Source organism: Eleginops maclovinus, chromosome 4 (assembly GCF_036324505.1).
Source record: "Eleginops maclovinus isolate JMC-PN-2008 ecotype Puerto Natales chromosome 4, JC_Emac_rtc_rv5, whole genome shotgun sequence".
Lineage (NCBI taxonomy): Eukaryota > Metazoa > Chordata > Actinopteri > Perciformes > Eleginopidae > Eleginops > Eleginops maclovinus.
In genome coordinates, this window is record NC_086352.1 from 7,431,090 (window position 1) to 7,451,063 (window position 19,974).

General features: G+C 39.9%; 1 protein-coding gene across 1 annotated transcript; it reads right to left on the reverse strand.

Moving 5' to 3' along the window:
- Window positions 1–992: 992 nt before the first annotated feature.
- LOC134862682 (USP6 N-terminal-like protein) lies at window positions 993–19,541 on the reverse strand. The gene is made up of 14 exons (XM_063880694.1): window positions 19,337–19,541; window positions 15,369–15,442; window positions 11,946–12,031; window positions 11,823–11,862; window positions 11,401–11,481; window positions 10,331–10,438; window positions 9,818–9,927; window positions 8,170–8,218; window positions 7,771–7,891; window positions 6,820–6,914; window positions 6,576–6,641; window positions 4,910–5,009; window positions 4,624–4,776; window positions 993–4,269 (listed from the first exon to the last, which is right to left on the reverse strand). Exons 2-14 carry the CDS (start codon window positions 15,432–15,434, stop codon window positions 3,737–3,739), a joined length of 1,608 nt encoding a protein of 535 aa, XP_063736764.1. The 5' UTR covers window positions 15,435–15,442; window positions 19,337–19,541; the 3' UTR covers window positions 993–3,736.
- Between the last annotated feature and the right edge of the window lie 433 nt (window positions 19,542–19,974).

The window sequence follows — 19,974 nt, forward strand, 5'->3', positions numbered from 1 at the left end:
CTTATAAAGTATGTTCCATGAGTGTTGCTTTAATTCATATTCATTTATATAAATGGAAAAACCTGATACTAGGTTTAAAATTACAATTAGAATTGAAATTAAGTGAATTCTTACCTTCTCTATGTGATAAAGTTATTAGAATTCAAATTGTAATATAAAGAGTTCAAATATACTTCTACATCCCCTTTTATTGCCATAAGTAAGCCAACTGTACTAGAAGAGTGATGATGTGATGCACTGACATGTCCGTTATGCTATTTTAGCTTAGATGAGCATAGCTAGCTAGATGAAAATTAGCATTAAGTCACGGCTAAAAAACAACATTTAAATCAACAAATGTTCGAGTTTAGCCTTTTTGTTTTTGAACAGGTTGACAGTAAGGAGCTGTGCCATGTCAAATAATTAGATTTAATCGTGTTAATACGCTTTAATATTTTGCTATTATTAGCCAAGCTAGTTGTTTCCTGGGAGGCTTGCTAGGCTACAAGCTAACGTTAAGATAACCGGCTCCTAGCTATAGCTTCACACTTATGAATATCTTCTTATCCCTTTAATAAACCACATTTCCCTAATGTTAGGTTTTCTTTTAAAATAATCCCCTACATTTCTGTATTTTCTGGCAGTTTAACCACTCTCCATCCACCAGTGCTGGAAAAGGTATGCGATTGTTTATTTGAGTGAGAGTACAGATGCCACACTAGAACTTTTTAAGTAACAGTAGCCTACTGCATTAGTAATTAATTATGAATAGGAGCATGTATGCAATTTTGTGTCAACCCACTGGTTCTAGTTACTTTAACACAGTGTTGGATGGTTTAAGATACCAAATAATCATAATAACGTGTCAAAATCTGAATATAGTGTGTGTAAATAAAGTACAAGTACCTCAAATGGGCAATTAATCTTACCCCACTGCCATCCAGATCCATCCAGATAAAGTCAAACAGCTTTTCTCAGCATGCAGTAAACAAAACAACACACAGAAACTCCAGAATGATCAATGTTGTATTGTTTCAGCTCCAGGATTTCATCACTTTCCTCAAACTCCTAACAAAAGGTGCTGTAAGTTTCGCTATACAACAAATCTAAAGCCAAGCAAATTAAATAACACTGTGTTTATCCTCCACAATCTGACATGAAGTGCTTAAAATGTCATAGTTCTATAACTTATTAAGGTTCAATTGTAAACTAGCTGCAAATTGGTTCTATGGTGGCTTCTTTGATACACATGTTTATAAATACTAGATGGAGATGTAGGATTTAAATACAGTCCAATGTCATAAAATGTCAGAACTGTTTCCACATAATTCACAACAATGACATTAAATTGCATGATTTTGAATATTTCCAATCCAGTTTGTTGTCATTTGGATGATTTGTACATGTTCATAACTCTTTTTACAACATTTCTACTTTTCAAGACTATATCTAGTAGTCATGCTTAACCCTAAAGCGACCACAAGATGTCGACCTTTCACTATTTCCTAAGCACAGAACTGAAGAAAAGGGAAAACTGCTTTGTGCTTTTCTACAATACTGTACAAACACAATGCTATTCTGACATGTCTAAATCCACATTCTCCTCTGCACGGTCAACAAAAACAAAGAAGGCTATTTTCAACCATTAAAGGAGCTCGGCAAATATTCCAGTTCTTGAAAACCTTTGAGCACAAGAGCGGTGCAATTTACAAAGAAGATAAAACAATAAATTACTGAGCAACAAAGAGAAACACTAAAACTAGCTCAATAGAGTGGTGCAGGAATGAGTCCTTAGACCAAAAGATTACTCAGCATTTCATCACTTCCCGTTCCCTGGTCTGGAAGTCAACACTAACTGAAGAGATTGTTATTCTACAATACAAAACACATCAGTAAATACCCTACTGGTGGATTTAACTTGGGCAATCCGATAATGTAAAACCAAGTTGCTTGAATGAAACACTTCATCAAAATCAGCCTAGCAAGAGCTAAAATATGGTTCAACGAGGTATTTCGGAATTCTGAAAAGCCATGAAATGGATTTATCATCTTCAAAAAGCCCCAAAACAACTCCAATATATTCCAAATCGACCAAGCAGTTGATAAAATGTTGTCCATTTGGCCTAAAATGCTAGCAATTTACTGCAACTTATGCGAACTACACAAATTGCAAGTGAGCAACCAACAGTTTCGTATTTCTGGTGAGCCCTACTGTACTTTACAACCTAAATGTGCTGGCAAGTATCTGATAAGTGTCTAAATGAGACGACTTAACGTGGCAACCAACATTAAATGCCTTTAGGTTAGCGCTGGTGACATGAAGTCACGTGCCTAATGTTAGCTTTGTACTGTCAAAATCCTAAATATGTGGAGATTATCCTGCAGAACAAAACATGTGAGTATCATAAACAGAAATCCAATGGAAAAATCCCAATGGCTTTTTTTCCAAAGAACCAGGGAGATGTTGCCTTTAGGGTCCGTCTTCAAAAATACGACATCCCTGCACCACTCTATTGGTTTCAATGTGTACAATCATAACAGTGAGCCAGCTCACTAGGTCAGAGATTTAAAGTCCAACTCCTGGAAAGTTGCTTTTTGTCCTCGTGTTGAATCCTTTGTTGTGCTGCGTTCAAACATCAACAACGTCCGCAGAAGAACTGAAGCCGATCCAAATAAGGCATCAAGACATTAGTACAAAAAATAAAACTGTTACTCTGCTAGCAAACATTTTACAAAGGCTGACTGAGAAACACTTGTGTTCTCTCACGGAAAACGTTACAAAACTACAAAAGTTTGTTTTATTGTAAAGGGTGATGCAACCTATCCGTATGCTTCGTAATTAAACTCCATCCAAGAGACTTTCCGGGTATATCAGAACAGGAATCATTTCCAAGAGTCCGTGTAGCTGTGTCTCGTCTTCATCATAACATTTTTAGAGAAATTGGCACAAGTTATCAAAATGCACATAACATGCAGAGTGAGAGAGGGGTGGTTTAAAAAGGATCCAATTGTGAAACACTTAGAGAGACGATGTTGGGTACATTTGTTCTGCACAGATTTGGGGCTGACCTTTTGTTGAGTAATTAAATACTAATATAATACTGCAATATAAATATGATTCAGGATGTTGGAGGGAATGATTATTTTTCCTTCATTATCCCAGCTTCAGTTGAAAATAGCCTGTACTCAAATGGTCACGGTTGGGATTTCTCTTGTATGGATTTGTACCAAATAAAGATTCATCTTAAGACTGTAGAATAGTTTCTGCAGCACCATAACCCCTTTTTTTTTACTCTGGGTCATATTTTTAATATGCTTGAATACCTTATGGAGGAAATATTCTTTGCCTAACCCTTTTTTAGAAAGTTACATAAAGTGAGTTGTCTCTTAAAAATAAACAAGATAACCAAAATTATTATTTTTCCGAAAACTGATGACACATTTTGAAACGATTATTGCTTATCAATCGGACAATATCTCTATAGTTCTTTGCCAAAATACTAATGTCAACCATCCACCAAAGTGCATAATCTGTACCAAACGAAACCGGTTTCCAATGCTTCTCTGTAAAATTGACAAATATATAACCAAAACGACTGCGTGTCCTGAAACTGATTACATATGTTTAGCATATTATTGCCCCACAATGATACTCTGACTATACTTCTGTAGTACTACATCAACATTATTTATGTAAACCATCACCAAAGTGCCTAAACTGGGACATTAAACGGACCCCACTGAATCGGAGCTGATTTCATGAAATATCCGGCGCCTGAGTTTCCTCCGATGCTCCCCTAGAGTCCTGGTTCTGGTTCCTGTTGCCGGGCAGGTTGGAGGCCTGCACCAGCAGCTGCTCCAGGTACTGGTCCTCCGCCCTCTCCTCTGCAGACAGACTCTGAGCGGGGCCGGCCTGCATCACAGGGGCCGAAAGGGTCCGTGGGATCCTGCAGGAGCGAGGGGCCACAAGAGAGGACTCGTCTGTTGAGGAAGGTGAGCGTTCATCTGCGGTTTCCTCCGGGGGCCGGTAAGGCGGAGGCCCTGTCAGCGGGGAGCCGTCGGGGGGAAGCTGGCTGTGGATGATGATGGGGTCCGGGGAGGGCAGCGGGGCCTCCTCCTCCTGCTCAGGGTCCAGGTCTCGGGGGTCCTTGGAGGGGCTCTGGTCGGGGGAGTCGGGCTGGGGGGAGATGATGTGCAAGCTGAGGCCGGCTCTGGCAGCTGAGGACTTCCCTCTGGGGGCGGGCAGCAGCTCCTGACCCAGAGGCAGACGGGGAAGCTCCTCCGGCTTTCCTGAAAAACAAAACAGGTGCACTAAAGATAGGTTGTGGATTCTAATGTACTTATCCCATAGAAGAGAAAAACTGAAATGCATTTCATTTGGATTAAATAATGATTTTATAAAATACATATTTATGTACGGTTCAAATAATTAATTCTATGAACCCGAATGTAACATGAATATATGATATATTTGAAAGAATATCTAATATATATTCTTTCAAATATGAAAAATATCCTCAAATAAATTGTTTTTATCCATGAATGTGTATTTAGGTGTTAGCCATGCAAAAAAGGACACACTCAGGGACATTCATTGTGTGTGTAGGTGTGTGTAGTTGTGTGTAAGTGTGTGTAGCTGTGTACCTGGAGGAGGAAGGTCGAGCTTCCTCTTCCTCAGCTCCGTCATGGAGCTCTGCAGCTGCTCGATGATCTCGTCGTCGCTGAAGAAAAACGTCTGAGCGATTCTCTCCTGCAGAAACTCTCTGAGCTCCTCCAGAGACATCTTCAACATGCGCTCTGCACACGTACACGTACACGCACACGCACACGCACACACACACACACACACACACACACACACAAGTATGATGAGGGATCATTTTAGGGTTACTTTAATTCAATACATAATTATTAATGTTCCAGTCCTTACTCTTGTGTATCTTCAGGATGGTGTAAGACATGGCGGTGAGCAGCCTCTCTCCCTCCAGGATGAAAATGTCCCAGAGACGAAGAGTCAGCGTGAACGGCGTCTGCAGGAAACACAACATGTCACCATACAGTGACGCAGTAATGACAGCGGTCCCTGAAGGCAGCGTCTCTGACTTAAACACAGGTTTACGAATCATTCCTGCAGCTCTTTATATCACCGCCATTTATTTCCCAGTGTTTACATCAGTGGTTTCACATATCTGCTTCTGTCTCCTCATGTCCAGAGTCAGGAGGTTTGTCTGGTTCCCTCTTAGACCTCAGAGGCCCCAGGGCCCCTCACAGTGGGACTGAGTAGTGCTGACAGCGGCTGAACGCTGCCAAGCCACCACCGCAGGATTGTGGGTAAGCATGGAGGAGACTAATAGCAGTTCAACTTCACAGCTCTTAATGCTCTCTCTTAAAAAGTCCCAGAGATCAAATATCAACATTTTCTGCTGAAACCATGAAAAATTATCTTTAGAAAAAAACCAATTCTGTTTTTGGTAATAACTTGCTGTTTTCTGTAGATACAGTTTGACTTAGTGTAGGAATATATATATAGATGCTAACGTTTACTATCTATTGTCCATCTATCAATTAAAATGATTCTGCTCCATGGATTTGGTTTGGATTTGGCTTGAATCACAGTTTAGTAGTATGAGATTATGATTTAATAAAAGAGTCATTCAAACTAAAATATTTAAGGACCGTTTTTAACTTTTCGTGTTTTCTATTCATACACAGAATTCACACACATAGTGGTCTTTACAAACACCTTTAAAATCACAAAAAGAGACAAAAAGCAAACAATTCAATAACGCTTTTGTAGAAAAAAAGAGTAATAATTGTTTATTTCTGTTTAAGATGTTTATGTATTTACTTGGTTTAATATCATTGTGATTATTTATTTCATTTGTTTCACTAATCTGTGTTTTAGCGGAAAAACCAACTGAGAATAAATACATCTGTGGGTTAAATATCTGTTTCAATGTGTATTTTTCTGTCCAATAATAACGTATAGAGTGGGGAAAATAAGTATTGAACACGTCACCTCAAGGTCTTGAGAGAGCTCTTTGCTTTTACCCATCATGAGATCTTTCTTGTGTGACACCTTGGTAATGAGAGACCTTTTTATAGGCCATCAGTTGGGACTGAACCAGCTGATATTCACTGGCACTGACAAGGGGCAGGATTGCTTTCTAATTACTGACAGATTTCAGCTGGTGTCTTGGCTTTCCATGCTTTTTGTACCTCCATTTCTTCATGTTTTCAATACCTTTTCCCTGTGTCATTCTATTTTAATACACGTAACTTAATCTACGGACATCTATGGTTTGAGTTCTTTGCATGTGTGGATTGCATGGGTTGTTACCGACATCTGATGAAAAGTTCATGTCAATAGCCCCTTTAGGAATATATTTACTGAGAAAAATGGTGACGTGTTCGATACTTATTTTACCCGCTGTATAAAAACAATTCCATGTGGACATTAAAATGTGTTTTTCTTCCGGTTTCCTCCCGAAAGATGAATTTAAAGTACTTAATCGGATAAAAAGATCATATCTTGTCCTGTAAATTGTACATTGTTATCTTTGCTGTCCAAATGTGCAATACATGAGTTCTCTCACCCTGTCGATGAAGCACTGCAGGAACCACTTGGTGCTGTAGATCCCTGCAGACATCTGCTCCCTGTCCTGCAGACAGAAAGAGAGGGTCACATTAACATCACAACACAAGCCCCAACCCCAAGCACACCGTAGAGGCCGATGTGTCATTTCTAAAACTGGGCTATACTATAAATAACATTTCATTGAATGACATCTGAAATCTTGCTGCAGTCTTTTTGATGTTCTTGTTTAACTGAGATCTCACCAGATGCTTCTTCAGCTTGGGGATGAGTTTGGAAATAATCTGATCGTGATGAGTCTGAAACCGCTGGAGTTTGGGGAAACCCGGGACAAAAAACCCTGAGGAAGAAAGAGAGGGGACGAGAGAGGAGAGAGGTTTCTTAATCAAACTTCAGATTCAAACATATTTTTGGGCAAAATGTCGGGCGTATCGTCAAAGCGTTTAAGGAATATTGATGACAATAAACATCCTTACAGATACTTTCTGAACACCGTTACATCAGCAGAATGAACTTCTTCTTTTTTAGAAAGAAACATAATTACTATGTTTCTACATTAAAGTGAATAAATACAAACATTCACTTTTTAACTTCATACAGTTATTATTTCAAATGAATGTTTTGTCTTTATATAAAAAATATATAAACATTTTAATTGTAATCTTAAATTGAACATTTAACTCTAATTACTCATGTTTATATATAAAGTTTATACACTTATTTCAATTCTATTTTATTATACATTTGACTTAAACTTCTTATATTTTTCTAACATATTTTATTATTTACTTTATTTATTTTTTGCACACTCAACACTCACTTTTTATTACATTTTATCTTATAAGACATTTCACTTTAACTTCTATTATGTTTATTCAATTCAATGTATATTTTATTTTATTCTTAAATGGAACGACTATCACATAACCCAATTTCCCCTGCTGGGATAAATAAAGTATTCTGATTCTGAACAAGATCAAAATAATAAAGTCAAAATCCTGTGACACTTCACCACAAGGCACATGCATGAGTCAGATGATGTGTTCTTGTTAAGCTTGCTGCTATTTCTCACCGTGCATGGCATGTGTGCGTGTGTGTGTGTGTGTGTGTGTGTGTGTGTGTGTGTGTGTGTGTGTGTGTGTGTGTGTGTGTGTGTGTGTGTGTGTGTGTGTGTGTGTGTGTGTGTGTGTTCTCACCGTGCATGCCGTGTGTGCGGTCGGTCAGCAGCTGCGACAGCGCCCAGAAGGCGTCCTCCTCGTTCAGGAACATCAGCAGCAGAGCGGCGATCTGACTCATCCCCTGACAGTAGCTCACCTCCTGCAGGACACACAGACAACAAGAGGCATTCAGCTGGGATGGGGAAAATGAAAATGTAGAAAGCTTTAAATGTCTTATTTTGTCAGTGAAGACAAGAGTAGCCTAAGATGACGCTAATGTGAGCCACACACAGGAAGTGCTGTTATGTTTGTTTTGCGAGATTAAAACTGATTAACTGTAATTTTTTTGAGGGTAGCTTCGTTTAAAAACACTATCATTTCAAGTTTTTGACCAAAATAACAATTAGAGTCAGGGTTCAGATACATGGAGTTACTCACTGTGTTGTAGACGGAGTATGCAGAGAGGACACTGAAGAGAGCCTGCTGCCTGCACAGAGGAACACAGGGAATCGAGAGAGGAAGATAAAGGAGCCTTTTATGAGCGATGTGACACTGATTTATGTCCTAAATTGTTTTCTATTAATAATCAGCATTGAGTGAGTCGGGGATTAAGAGGTGTTACCTTCATGTCCAGAAAGAATTATAAAACATACAGATTATTGTTAAAAATACGAATAGGGAATCCAAAACTTCCCTATTCGTAATGTGTGTCAACACAACTCTGTTCTGTTGTGTTGACACACATTAAACACACAGAGGATATACATGCACACACAACCACATGCAGAGGAGAGGTGGCAGCGCAGAGAGGCACCCGGCGCCAAGGGAGCAGATAGAGGTTAGGTGCCTTGCTCAAGGGCACCTCGGCAGTGGCCTAGGAGGAGAACTGGCACCTCTCCAGCTACCAGTTCACTCCATATTTTTTTTTGGTCCGATCGGGACGTGAACCGTCGACCCTTCGGTCCCAAGACCAAGTCCCTACTGACTGAGCCACTGCCGCCCCAATACAGCTAATCCAAACAATTTAATACAGAATAAAAAAAGAGAAATAAAAAAACAACAAAGAAAACTGAACAGATGAATTAAATTAGAAAGAATGCAGACAAAACCAAAAGCAAATAAATCAATAAAATATGTACAAATGATAGATAGATAAAGAACAAAGTCAAATTCAATCAAAAATTAAGTTTTCAACAATAAGATTGGTTTGAAAACTCAATGGTGCTCTAGGAGGAGATTCAGGTGATAAGGTGGGTAGGGGTTACTTTGGTTGGTTATTGGCTAATGGTTGCACAACCCAAAAAAACATTGTGACATCACAAAGTGGCCAAGATGTGATGAGCTCCTTTTCAGACAGGTCTTTGTTCCTAAAACGTGTCTCTCAACACAGAGGGGACACATGTTTATGAATAAAAGACATAAAAAAGTGTATTTTGCACAATAGGTGACCTTTAAATACACAAACAGAATAGAATAAAGAACACAGGTTCCCAAGAATACAGAGCATACATCACAAATAACCGAAGACAAACAACACAACAGATAAACAAACCCTAAACAGAGAACAGACATTACTTGCAGACCTCCAGAGCTGCTCTCTGTCTCTATATGTCTGCAGGTCCGCTGAACTCCTGGTAAATATTTGAGCGTTTCCTGCCCCTCAGTTTTCCGCTGAGCCGGCCTGTGGTGAATTAAACTGCCGGTGACTTCACTGAGTGACCGGATCAGGTTCCCCAACACCCCCCCTCCAATAAAAACTCAGGTTACTGCGGGCTTTCTACACTACACATGTGCAACACTATCTACATCTGAACTGTGGTTAGGCCATGATGGACGCTGGAATGATATTATACATGGAAACTGTAGTTTGTTCTTAGGGCTTTTGTAATCTTTCATACTCATGTGCAATAGCAGCTATAATAGTGGTGCTGTGATGAGATATTTCCTAGTGGACCCTGAAGGCAGCATCTCCCTTGTTTCTGCGCAAAAGCCAGTGGAATTTTCCCAGTTCACCCGGTAAAGTGAGAGGTGCTACACCTGATGATTAGAGATGCAGATTCTGACTGCTTTTATTTCTGAGACTTACTTGACTCCGAAGCGGTCCATGAACATGACGTGGTTCCTGAAGGTGCGGTTGATGTCCAGGTCGATCTGTTTGATCTCAGCCGAGCAGAGCAGCGCCTGCTCCTTCATTTTCTGACAAGAGACAAAAATTCCCAAACATGAATTAATATAAAAACACAAATTGTATTTTATTTTACTTTCTGAAAACTCAAGACAAAGCTGTTGTATAACTGTACTAATATTTTCTCTTATGTTGGCCAGCATTGACTCTGGATTTTATGCTAAAATCACCCAGACTTGTTCATGGTCAGACTCCACATGGCAAGATTTCCTCCATCTAATCTTTTATGCACGATAACTTAACTCCTCTCACACACTTCCTGCAGGATGCATGACGTTAAGAACACACACACACACACACACACACACACACACACACACACACACACACACACACACACACACACACACACACACACACACACACACACACACACACACACACACACACACACACACACACACACACACACACCTCGTATTTTCCCTCGTTCTCCTTCTTTTGGCGCTCCACGTCCAGCATCAGAGCCCAGGCTCGTCCTCTCAGCTGCAGCGGGACGCCTTTATAAACTCGCTTCACCATCTGAGATATCATACACATCAAGAAAATAATGAATAAATAAACAAACAGGAGGTGTAAATATCTGATTCTGCAAAGAGTGAGTCACAGGAAAGTTTATCCACCTACGACAAAATCCACAGGAACCCAAACTGTTTTTATTTTTGAAACTTTTTCACCAAGCACAAAGATTTACAGCTTTGTAGGTGTGTGTGTGTGTGTGTGTGCCTCTATACAGTATATGGAGGCGTACCTTAATGTACATAGTGGACTGAAATATTGGCTGCTGTTGGATATCTTTTTTCTTTGCCAAATTTGGATAATGTCTTGATATATGCTTATCTTCTAATCTAAATAAAGAATTGAAATGTGTGTGTGTGTGTGTGTGTGTGTGTGTGTGTGTGTGTGTGTGTGTGTGTGTGTGTGTGTGTGTGTGTGTGTGTCTGTGTGTGTGTGTCTGTGTGTGTGTGTGTGTGTGTGTGTGTGTAGTTCATTTAGAAAGAGAAACTGCTCAGATTCTACCGGCTGCAAAAGCGTGGAAACAGTTCATTCAAATCCTCTAAAAATACTCAAATTAGTACTTAAATTGTATTATGGTTTCCACGGTTTTTATTTGTCTCTTTCTTTGAGCAAAGACGTGTTTATGCCCAGAAACAAAGCTTTAGCTGTACAGTAAGGATGGAAATCTTCAGATTCACACAAATTAAACACATCCTGGACTGCAAACAAAGAGATGTAAAAAAGTAACTTCCGCTTCTTTTAGGTTTGTGGGTGTAGGTTTTTTACCCCAAATGTCTTGTAGTTTCATATTTTTTTGAGTGGCGTTATAAAAGGCGAGCCTCAGTTAAGTGTCAATTGGACTTTTGACTTTTGTGGTGAGCAAATGGAAACTAGAAAACACTTAACATACTTGTCAGCAATTATGTGCATTTTCCAGCTAAAAAGTGTGTGTGTGTGTGTGTGTGTGTGTGTGTGTGGTTCCTCACCCTGTCACTGTTTTTGTATTTGTCCCACTTCTTCACCATCTTCAGCCACTTCTCCACCCTCTCGATCTCCAGCTGCTTCCTCTGAGATGGAGAGAGAAACAGGTCATCAAAAAAAAATACTGATGCAGGATTTACGGGTTTAACAGAAAATGTAATAATCATTTTAATTATTTAAGTTAGCTATCAAGCTAGGTAGCTGTGTTTAGCATTTTAGATGTGAGTGAAGGTCAATATAGAGTGGGGTTGAGATGACGTATCTCTGTGTTGGGCCCTGAAGGCTCTCTGGTTCAATGGCATTTTTCCGGTGGATTATTGCAGAAAATCTGACGTTTATGATACAGGTTTTAGGACTCATTCCTGCACCACTCTTCTGACACCTGACATCCTGCTGCAGGACACAGACCTGACATCTCCTCCTTTACCTTTTCCTCGTGTGCAGTCGGGGCCGGCAGCTCGTCCTCACTGAAATGGTCAGATTAAGAACCGTCAGTGATGCACAGGAAGCTGCTGTCTGCAAGTGAGCAGAATAAGAATCAGGGACTTACTGCATGAAGCCTAAGCGGTCGATGACTTTGTAGATGCTGAAGTCGGGATCTTCCCAGGGGTCGATCTCCACCCCGCCCTGTCTGCCCTACACACACACACACACACACACACACACACACACACACACACACACACACACACACACACACACACACACACACACACACACACACACACACACACACACACACACACACACACACACACATTTACTTTAAGAAATACATTTTCAAAGCTTTTATGGAGTTTTAAGTTTTCATATTAGTATGTAGAGTCTCTCCTGGGACATGTCTCCCTGCTTCAATGTTCAAAAACCTCTTTATGTTTCTCATAGTGCCTGTGCTGCAGCACCACTTTTCACCCTCTGTCTGAAACCAGAGCCCAGCCTGCTCTGATTGGTTAGCTGGCTGGCTCTGTTGTGATTGGTCAACCGCTTAGACATGTCCTGCCTCTTAGCCTATCATGTACAATGTGTTGGAGCGCTAGCCAATAGAAATATGAGTTACACGGTGATGTCACTATGTTCTGGAAGTTAACAAAGGAGGTGTTTCAGACAGAGGGGGGTGTGTGGGAGAGAAATTCAGTCTGGATTTGAGCCTTTGCAGACCATTAACCTGCACAAAAACCTATGTAACACACGACAGGAAAGGGAAAACCTCCTAAACCTTTTAATGCATGTATTCAAATTCACACACATGCCCACACAAGCTTGCAGTGACAGTTTGCACTAAAAGCTTTAACACATTATTATTATAAGTCGGCCTGCTCTCTCCACTCCAACCCAAACACACCCGCATGAATCAGCACAAAGTTTAGGAGTAGTGTTTGTATGACGGAAAATCCATTCAGACTCCACTCCGGTCGCAGTGTTGATACAACCGAGCGGAGCTGATCTGCAGAGAGGCTTCTGACTCTGCAGGAATAATAACGCTGCTGCGGGATTGGCTGACTTCCAGACGTGCAGCCAATCAGAGCCTTCCTCTCAGCGTGGAAAGAGAAAGGTGGGGGGTGAGTCTGCGACGAGAGTGATGTCAGTGTTAGGAAAGTGAGACGACTAAAAATACTTCCTCACCGTGTGTGTGTGAATCAGAGTGACACAGGGGGAGATCAGAGTCGCTCTAATGTGAATCTGGCATGCTGATTTAATATTACTGAATTCAAAAGTAGGATTTAATGTATTCACTTATTTAGAAGACATTAGAAGAAGCTTATTTTCATGTTTATGGAATTGATGCGAGGTAAAGAGCCTGGAAAAAATATGCACATTATACATTAACACTGTGTATATGTAAAATATGAATTACATGTCCCAACATTTTGAAAGAAATGATTACTTATTGCATGTAAAAAGTGCGGGAGGTGCAATTTCCTTTGTTAAATTATATGCAACAATGTTTATTAACCCTTAAAAGGTTTCTTTATCCTGCAGGACAACCACTTGGCTGTGTTAATGTGTGACATGGGTGTAATGTAATTGTAATATGGGTATAAAAAAGGTGTAATATGGCTCGGTCTCACTGAAACCAGTATTAAAGACATGAACTGTGTGTGCGTGACTGGCAGATTTTTACCAAGAGTTCTCCTGGGGTCAACAGTACATGTGGCCGGAAACACAGAAATCACGATGACCAGGATCACAGCCACAGCCCGGAGGTCGCTGTCAGCTCGATCTCTGCACAGTCTGTGACAGCTCTGCTTCGGCTAGACGCAGCAATCCCTCCCCCCCTACCAAAAACAGCTCCTACCTCCCCCCAACCACCCCATGCTGAGGCTATATTTAACCTCTGGCAGCCACTGTCTCCATTCCCCGTGCTCATCTCTGCATCAGCTCGTTCACCTCTCTGTACGTCTATGTTTGTATGATTGCAACAAGGTCATTCTGATTCTGAGCTCATCCAGGCTTTTATTTTGAAATGAATATAGTTTGTGTATTTCATAAAACCTGAGCATCAAGGCTTCATCTTTAAAAATGTTTATGACGTTGGAGTCTGTCGTGAGAAAAGGTGCAAAGCTCATCCAAGCTTTTATTTCCTGAATGATGTTTGTATTATCAGTCAGGCACAATGACCTGCCACTGCTGCAGGTGTGGACAAAACAACTAGAAATTAATAATGTTGGCAATCAGTGGTTTCTGGACTACAGTTTTGAAACTGGGACAGGATATTTCTAGCTGACCAAATGTTACAATTACCCTTGATAATATAAAAAGGCACTGTCAAAAGGTTAAAATTGTAAGACAATAAAACTGACAACACCATAGCAGCGTCCTGTCAATCACAGGTAGCTCCGCCCATCACCTATTTTACTCTAAATGGGACCATCATTTGCTAAATTAACATCAACCTGTATTGAAGAAGACTTGAAACCAGAGACTGAGACCATAAACTCATCAGGAAAATGTTACTGATGCAATAAATCAAGAGAAAAGTAGGGCAATGCTTTTCATAGACTTCTATACAATCCCACTAATTCATGTAACCTGTGTATTATTACACATCTTAATGATACATAAAGAAGCACCCTAGTCAACCATCGTTAATGTCATAAAGAAGTGCTTTGTGCGGTGGTTCACTCTGAATTAACTCATTCTTTAATGGGTAACGGACCCTTTTACGGACACCCATTTCCACTATTGTTGGTTTGGGACTGAAAGTGTCCCAGATGATGTGATTTCAGTAAAGCAGAGGGGACATGAGAGCCCTAACCTCCTCTTATACTGTAGTATTCAGAGATGGTGAAGTGTGCAAGTATATCTAAAACAGGATGATGTTATTGGTTCTCATCGGCATAACATCCAGGTATTGATCATTTAAGTGTTACTTGAATGAATGTATATAAAGACTGAGTGAGGAAACTAAAACTGAGACCCAGACGTCTCTTCTTAGTTTAGTTTCTGACAGTTTTGCTCTTAATGTCTGGTTGTAAAGGTAGTTTCAGTGTAAGTGGGATTCAAAACTCTCCATATCAAACAGGCACAAACATATTATTACACAACGTGTTATTAATGCACCCCCACACACCCACACACACATTCTCAGTGCATTCTCCTCCACACATGCACTGAAGCACTGTACACACACAAACCAGAAAACACACACATCTGAATTTACGCTCTGCTCCTCCTCAGTGTGTCTGTTCAACACAGAAACACTGGAGTGTGAACTCTTCCTCCTACACAACAACACACACACCACAGCAGGTAAAGTGGCTGAGGCACATAAGGAAAACATTAAGCACAATGTTTTCTTTTACAAATCAGTATTTATTTAGTTTCTTTAAAATCATATCAGCATAAGAGAATTGTGTTTCAAGCAAGTTACTCCATTATCGAAATAGATCAAATAAAAACTAAGTACAAAACTATGGTCTGAATTGAATAAGATCTGAAATAAGTTCAATAAAACAAAAGACCCTGTTCTCACCGTAGCATATTTCAAGATGATGTCAGCACGTTCCTCTGCGATTAGAGTCTCAATGTCTTTCTTCATGTCAATATCTGCAGAGAGAAGAGAGTGTGTGAGCGGCAGAAAAACAACAACAACTCCACATGACTCAGGACAGAGAGAAACAGCTGATGGATGTGGGAGGATGAGCTGTGAGAGACTGAAGCAATGACTTCATCACAATGGGAAAATACTCAGTTATTAAGAGCTGCGTGCATAATGCAATTTGTTGATATCTGTGCATAAAACAGAGCAGCAGTAAATCCTTTTAAAATAAGTATTTACTCGCTGAAAGGTTCAAATAAAAATAGAATTGTTTTAAAAGCTAATCAGCAATCTGTCAAAAGTTTTACTTTTACTTCTTACATATATATAAATACGTTTTATACAATATATTTTCTTTTTTGTGGAAATTTTACTTTAATTTGTTAAGTTTAAATAAATATATTCATTTATTTCATTTTTTATTGCACATTCTGACTTACTTTATTATTTTTTAATAAATATTTTAGTTTGTTTCCCACTTTTTTAGTCATTTTAATTCTAACTTTTTATATAAACTCGAGAAAATTGGATCTAATGAGGAGCACCTGAATGCACCACTACACCAGACCTTTTTGAATAGTGCACCAACATTTGGTGATGTGTTCAGGGTCCTGGCTGCATGTTGTGAGTGGGCAGCGTCCTGCAGGTTTGTCCATCAGACAGAAACCAGAGAGCGTTGCAGAAATATAATCACCCTGAGAAACATAACTAAGACTCTACCTCTGACATCATCCTCCTGCATGTTGATGGAGATTTGCTGCTTTAATTTCATATTAAAGTTAATATTTTGGGGGTTTTGAAGAATACAAGACATTCATAGACACCAACCTGAACTCTGAGAAACTGGGATGGAGATTTTCAAGAGACCAAAGATCTGTTTAAAACCTCCTTACACTAGCTAAAAGGCTAAAGGCTAAGACACACAAAGCAGTGCAATAAACCGCCTTACATGGCGTGACATGGCATGATGGGAGTTATTACAATCCCAGCAGGAGTTGTTGTTTAATCTTCTCAAAAACAAAGCAGCCAGGGGATTAATTTTGCTCCATCCTAACGCTCCGTACGGATCAACACCGACTGCAGCACCCGCAGAGGTAATCTGGACACGCACAGCATCTGGATTAGGAATATCTGCAGAGCGGGATTACAAAACGAGAGTGTGTTGTTCCCAAAGAGGAACAAAGAGATGTGAGGGTCCGTTCATAATGTGCATGGTCTGTAATCTGAAAGCATGACAGTGCAGCGGTGTGGTCCAGTAAATATAAATAATAATGTTTGTTTAAAGGTCAGGAATCTGGATTTAGAGCTGTGGTTGTGATTTGCAAAATGTTTTTATAATAACTCTCTCTGCCCGAACGTAGACACAGGTCAGCACTGCAAGGTTAACTATGGGATGTTAAATAATAGTTCTAATTTAAGTTATGAGAGCAACCAAATATTGAAAATGCAACAAATATGTATATTTTGTTATTAGAGGGTGCACAGTTTACTGTAAACTGTCCCATATGTGTAAACCTTATAAATTGGTCCCCACTGATGGCAAGCATATGCAGAGAATAGGTTCCAATTTATCAAAATAATATGAAACTCAAGTCTGAATCTGTGTCACATTCAGTTTTGAAGCCTGATTAGATTGAGACATGAATACTTTGGTCATCATGGCACTGTGATGGAAGAAAAAAGACAGGTAAAAACATGTTATATGTTAGAATTCCTCATGCTCGGTCCCAGACGGAGTGTCTAGATGTGGGTTAACCAGGTTAATAATTCAGTAAGGTGCAGAGATGGAGGTCACTGACACAGTTAAAGAAAGAGAGGACGTTGACTTCAGTCTGAAATAATGCAAGTCTTTTTTATTTGAAACAGAAGATATTATCTGCTCTACTGCAGGGCTGCGACTGATGGTTTATTTCCCTGTTGAATAATCTGCTGCAGTCAGACAATGTAGAGAAATGTCCAGGACTAGTTCCCAGAGCTCAAAGTGGCATCTTCAACTTAAAAACTCAAAGACATCCAGCTTACTGAAACACCAAGCAGAACAATCAGCTAATGAACAGATCTCAGAAAACAAAACATGTGCTTTATATTGTTTTCAATGTTAAAGCAGCTCAATCTCTACAGAAAGTCCAACACTCTCACAGTCCAAGGGATGGGAAAATATAGAGCCTGATAAACAAATCACTCAATATAAAGGAAATATTGGGGAATAACCGTTATTGGAGTAATCAGAAATGACCTCATGTGTGATGCGAAGTTTGCTTTGTCCTATCTGTCCTATATCTGTGTGTAAGGTAAAGGATGACTGATGGCACTTTTTAGTGGAGAGTTGTTGTGGTCTGTATTTAAGAGACATTTCCCATTTAAGTTATAAGCATGTCTTCTCTATTGAAAGAATGCCGATGGGTGAATACAAACCGAACATTTGGATCTTAACTTTTGAGACAAATAGCTAGTGCATTTAAATTCCTGCAAGCCAAGATCTAAAGCATCATGAATGTGGGGAAAGTGGAAATCCATCAGTGTTTCAGAGAAGACTTGAACGTCTCTCTTCAGAGGTTCATACAGAAAGGTTACAGGAGTTTAAATATGAGCTGTCATCTGAAGCGTATGGCAGCGGCTGCATGTGGTCAGTCTGTAAATCACTGGAAAGGAGAAGGGGGGAGAAGGGACTGCAAGTGACTACATCCCAGAGTGGAAATTTGTTGAGTGTTTGAAATGTTAAATGTGGGAAATATTCTTTTTATTTTAAAATGTTCTGTGAATCTGAGCTACTAAAGCTGGAAAAACAGGGGTAAAGTTTGCTGCTTAGGCGCAAAAGTAGCCTGCTTTTTTTACAAGGTGAAACAGCTCCAGGATGCTGATAGATTGAACATCACACTCTTGTTAAAGGAATATTAAGTGTGGTAGCAACTAGTGTTGGATGAAGTATTTAAATCCTTCATTTAAGTAAAAGTACCAATACAGCAATGTAGAAAATTGTGCATTACAAGTAAAACCCTTGCATGAATAATCTCCACTATTGCATGTTTAACCACACACTCAATAATCCAATATTTACCCAGTGTAATCACCAGCAGTGCATTTTCTGTTTGTCATTTACTTAAATAATTGCTGGATTTGGATTTTAAAAAAGTAAAATGGTGATTTTGCATTATTCTTTGGGGACTAACTAGTCATATTATATTATGACTGTTAAAAAATAAACAGTGAGAAATAACTTCAGTGTGTTTAATTATTAATATTGATGTTGTTATTATTACTTTCATTATAATTATCCCCTGCAGGCTGTCTCATCTTGATCGGTAAATCGATTAATTGTTCGTTTTGGTTGTTGTCGACTATGATTTTGATTCATTTATGATGCTTTTTCTACAATGACTGAACGTATTTTGAAGAAACATATGAGCAAATCTGTGGTAAACAATATTTAGCATGATTCTTTGTGGAGGATTTCAAATAATAACAAAGAGTTTTAGTCGAAGAGGACGGTACAGTCATACTTATTGTCTAATTTCTGCTGCTGCAAAATAAAACAATAGTTGATCAGACGAATAAATATTGAGAATAACTTCAGTGTGTTTTGCAGCAGCAGCAGCAGCAGCTTCCTCCAGGCCTGCTGCTGCCTTCAATGCCCCATCAGAGGGACCTACAGCCGGGCAGTGATGGATAAAGGATGCTCCTGCAGCCTGCTGACAGTACACATTTCACCGACATCCAGAGCCTGAAAGCCCCCCAAAAAGAGTCGTTTTCTGACGGTAAACAAACCCCCCCAGTCTCCGGTGGGACGAGCCTCGCTGCCGTGATTTCAGACGGAGCTACATCATCACGTAAGACCCTTTTTATTCTAATGACAATAATAAACAAAAAGCATGAAAAACGTGGGAAATGAAGAGTGTTATTACCGTGTTTCTCGGGTGTATTTCTGCGCTATCCGTGCAGGAACACAGCTCCGGTTCCTCTGGGCATTCTCCGGGGAAAGTGCAGAACAAACCACCGGGCTGACAACAATAGCCTTCAATCCATATGTTACACACACAATCTCTCTCACACACACACACACACACAGTCACATACACACACAGTCACTGTATAATAAGACAAGCTCCAGGTCCAGGACGCACTGAGCAGGCGCCGCAGCGTGGCACTAGTCAGCCGAATGTGAGCCGTGAAATCCGGCCTTAAAGAAACAGGAGCCCCGGGGGGAGGAGGAGCAGCCTCCACCCCCAGACAATGAAACACGGCCGCTCAGGGGGCTCTCATCTGCCGCCATCTGCTGGAGAGACACCTATAGTGAAGCTCCATACAGAAACTCTCCCCTCCTAACCCGAATAACTGTATACTCCCTGTCGAAATTAATTGGTATATTGATGTATGCAGGGTGATGATAGCATTAGCATAGCATTAACACACGTAATTCAGTTTAAAAAATGTAATCCATGTAAAAAGCCCTAAACCAAAATATTGATTCCCTTAATGGAATTGTCTAGAAGTTCTAGGCATTGTAGCTTAGCCCATATTTATATATATTTCCTTTCAGCGC